Source organism: Haplochromis burtoni, unplaced genomic scaffold, assembly GCF_018398535.1.
Source record: "Haplochromis burtoni strain Fernald_Lab_line unplaced genomic scaffold, NCSU_Asbu1 Contig_454, whole genome shotgun sequence".
Classification (NCBI taxonomy): domain Eukaryota; kingdom Metazoa; phylum Chordata; class Actinopteri; order Cichliformes; family Cichlidae; genus Haplochromis; species Haplochromis burtoni.
Genome location: NW_024582815.1, coordinates 208405 through 212097, shown reverse-complemented (window position 1 = coordinate 212097; position 3693 = coordinate 208405). Strand labels below are relative to the sequence as shown.

The 3693-nt window shown below is 40.4% G+C and overlaps 1 protein-coding gene across 1 annotated transcript in view; it reads left to right on the top strand.

Annotated features, from left to right (window-relative positions):
- Window positions 1-41: 41 nt before the first annotated feature.
- The window catches only part of LOC102298852 (protein-glutamine gamma-glutamyltransferase 2-like), a 7140-nt gene continuing 3488 nt past the window's right edge, over window positions 42-3693 (top strand). The window contains exons 1-7 of the mRNA XM_042213560.1: window positions 42-254; window positions 454-572; window positions 1641-1769; window positions 1941-2118; window positions 2224-2359; window positions 2585-2694; window positions 2850-2965. Coding sequence (XP_042069494.1) covers window positions 191-254; window positions 454-572; window positions 1641-1769; window positions 1941-2118; window positions 2224-2359; window positions 2585-2694; window positions 2850-2965 — 852 coding nt within the window. The 5' untranslated portion in view covers window positions 42-190. The remainder of the gene's footprint in view (window positions 255-453; window positions 573-1640; window positions 1770-1940; window positions 2119-2223; window positions 2360-2584; window positions 2695-2849; window positions 2966-3693) is intronic.

Below are 3693 nucleotides of genomic sequence, written 5' to 3'. Positions count from 1 at the left end.
AGGTCCTGCTCCATCAGAAAGACATGGAACACGTTCTCAGTTTGGTAACCCATCTGCCAAATATACCAGTGATGCCAAGGCAATATGGAAGTATGAGATTGACAGGAGTGCTGTCCTGGAGAGGGGCATTGTGGCTCTCTCTGTGACCCCACCAACTGACGCTCCTGTGGGGAAATACTCCCTGTCTGCAATGACACATGGTGAAACAAGAAATCTGGGAACTTTGGTGGTGCTCTTCAACCCCTGGTGCTCTGGTAAGAAACAAAGTTTTAGTCCTGATAAGTAAAACAAAAGAAAAAGAAAAAAGACAGACAATCTGTAACTAATAGAAGTTATTATCTATAGATAGAGGTTTTTGTTGTGTTTTTGATATATGAACTTACCATAAAAGCTGAGTCATTCTGCAAATAAATTGGCTAAGGATGCTTGCATTATATTTGCATGTGTCTGCAGGTGACTGGGTGTATCTCCCTGATGACAGAGAAAGACAAGAATATGTGATGAATGAAGAGGGAACCGTCTACACAGGAACATCACACTACATAGGTTCACAGCCCTGGATCTTTGGACAGGTCAGCACCAGAGTGCTGCCATGCTTATGCTGCCATATTTGGCCAGTATTCTGAAGGTTACACAAAATTGAATGTTCCACAGGCCCCGCTGGTTTAGAGACTTATTCCTCACGAAGAAAGCAAGACAATGACGGAACCGGGTTTTACATGCTAGCAAGGGAGGCTGGTCGGAACCAGGTCTTGGAGCTAAACGCTCCTCACCTGTCTCCTAGCCAGCATCAAATAAACAGCCTTCCTTGCTGCCTTTTATTGAAAACAGTTACAGTACACACAAGCACCACCCATTGTAAAAGCCCCCTATGGTTCTAAAAGATAAGGCACTATGTGTGTATGTGTGTGCACGTGTAAGCACGTGTATGTATGTGTGTGTATGCATGTGAGAGAATGTGTGTGTGTATGCATGTGAGTGTGTGTGTTTGTGTTTGGGGGTGCGTTTGTGTGACCTCCTGCTTACCAAAAGGGTAATAAAAGCAGGAAGCTTACTAACCAAGAAAACAAAACCCTCACATAGATGTCCCTATAATAAAACACTACAGCCTCACCCACCATTTAACAGGCTGGAGAGGTGGTCAGAGACAAAGGAATGTCTTTGATCATACAGTTTGAACTAAGACTTACAAATTTAAGTAACACAATGACAACATTTAACAATTTGACTCTAACATGATATTGTTATTTTTCTGTTGATTACAGGTGACTTCTTTTATCAGACTAACAATATTGATGTTTCCATGATGCAGTCACTGGAAGGCAATTGTCAATAATTTTCGATGTAAAACTTAAAATTATTGATGTTGGTCCAAAATAATAATTATACAGCAATACGCACCAGTAGCATATTCTGTTAGAAATCCACATTAGTTTTATTTTTCTACAAGAGAATTAAGAACATTAAAGTGTGCTGTTTAATTTGAAGAATATTTGATACACCGTGTCATAACAAAAGTGGCCTTTGAGCTTCTGACTGGTCACAAATTCATGACAAAGATCCCTAATCTGACAGCCAGATTAATAATACATTATTTCCTGCAATTGGTATTGTAGCTCTAACTTGTGCTTCTTACCCAGTTCGAGGAGGAAATGGCGGACATTTGTCTCAAGATATTGGATGCCAACCTCAAACACAGAAAAGACCCAGCTGGTGACACATCTGCTCGTTGTAACCCCGTCTATGTTAGCCGTGTGATCAGTGCCATGGTAGGACCTAAATTCACGTGCATTACAATTTACATTTAACACTTCATTTAAAAACTTACAAGTTAAGTTTTTAATGCTACCTGTTGTAACAATAATAATAATAATATAAACCAAATTTACTCTTGTGCAACCAATGGATGAGCAAGAACGGAGCATTTGTCTGATTTTCAGGTCAATTTCAATGATGATGAAGGTGTACTAGTGGGACGCTGGGATGGAAACTATAATGATGGATGCAGCCCCACCTGCTGGACTAGTAGTGTTAGCATCCTTCAGCGCTGGTTTCAAAACCGCTGCTATCCTGTCAAGTACGGACAGTGCTGGGTGTTCGCTGCTGTAATGTGTACAGGTACTGCGGATACTGTGTTGTTTTTGTGTGGCAGAGTATTGCCATGAACTTTAATCAAAATTGAGAAGTCATTTGACTTGATCATTTTGTTGTCTGTGATTTCAGTGATGCGATTCTTTGGTATTCCATGCCGTGTCGTCACCAACTTTCAATCTGCTCATGACTCAAACAATAGCCTCACTATTGATGAATATTATGATGACTATGGAGTCCGTAGCAAGGAGGCCTCCGAAAGTGTCTGGTAAGACATTCAGACAGTCAGTCAGATGTGCAAGTAAACTGAAACCTTTATTATTGTTTTCTTCCTGTTTGAGTTTTGAGGCCTGACTTGAAAAGGAACACGAACGTCTGTTAAAGTTACATATTGATAATACTAATGATATATTTTCACACAGACAGAGCTATTATATTATGCAATTTAAAAACCTCAGAGATATAAACTGGAAAGCTCACCTTTCTTGTGCAGGAACTTCCATGTGTGGGTGGAGGGATGGATGAAACGACCAGACCTCATGAAAGGTGGTATCTATGATGGCTGGCAGGTCTTGGATCCCACTCCACAGGAAAAAAGTGAAGGTAAAAACTATTTAGTTTTTATTTAGAAATGAATGCACTGAGACAGATGCACAAATGAATGATTCCAATGAGAAGTACAAACAATTATTTTGTTGGTTCTTTAAAAAAGTTTTTGTTAAATTTGTAAAAGTCCGACTTTGCTTTTGCTGCTCCAGGTATGTTCTGCTGTGGTCCAGCCCCAGTCAACGCTATCCTACGTGGTGACACAGACGTCAAGTATGATGTACCATTTGTCTACGCTGAGGTCAACGCTGACATTGTCAAATGGATGGTCTGTACCAGTGTTATAAAATAACCAGCTGTATACTATACAGTCTGTCTATACAATCTGTATTTCTACCTTTTATCTGAAGAATGAACTCTTTCAGCTCTTTTAAACTCAGTTTTAACCCTAATCCTAACCTTAAAAGATCTGGTACCTACCATTTTTATCAAGTTTTCCCTATTATATGTTATTGTTATTGATACGTCTTCCACAGAGGAAGCAGAATCAGGGGATGATGGAAATGACCTGTTCATCACCGGGAGTAAGGTCACTGAGGCAGTTAAAAAACAACTTAGTGGCAGGGGCCCTGGGGTGGATGAGGTTCACCCTGAGTTCCCAAAGGCTCTGGATGTTTTAGGGCTGTTTTGGTCAACACGCCTCAACAATGGAGATCAGGGTACTTCTGGATTAACAGACTGGTGTGGTGGTTCCCATTATCAAGAAGGGGAACAGAGGGTGTGCTACAACTGTAGAAGGATCACACTCCTCAGCCTCTGCTAGAAAGTCTATGCCAAGGTGCTGGAAAGGAGTGTCTGTCCGTTAGTTGAATCTCGGATACAGAAGGAAAAATATGTTTTTCATTCAATTCAATTCAATTCAATTTATACAGCAAGTTTAATGCCCTTCAATGCCCTGTACCAACAAGGCATTGAAGGTGAACAGTGGCTGAATTATATTCTTAAACTCAGTTACAGCACTTTCAGAAAGACATCTACTGTGATGAAGTCTACTCC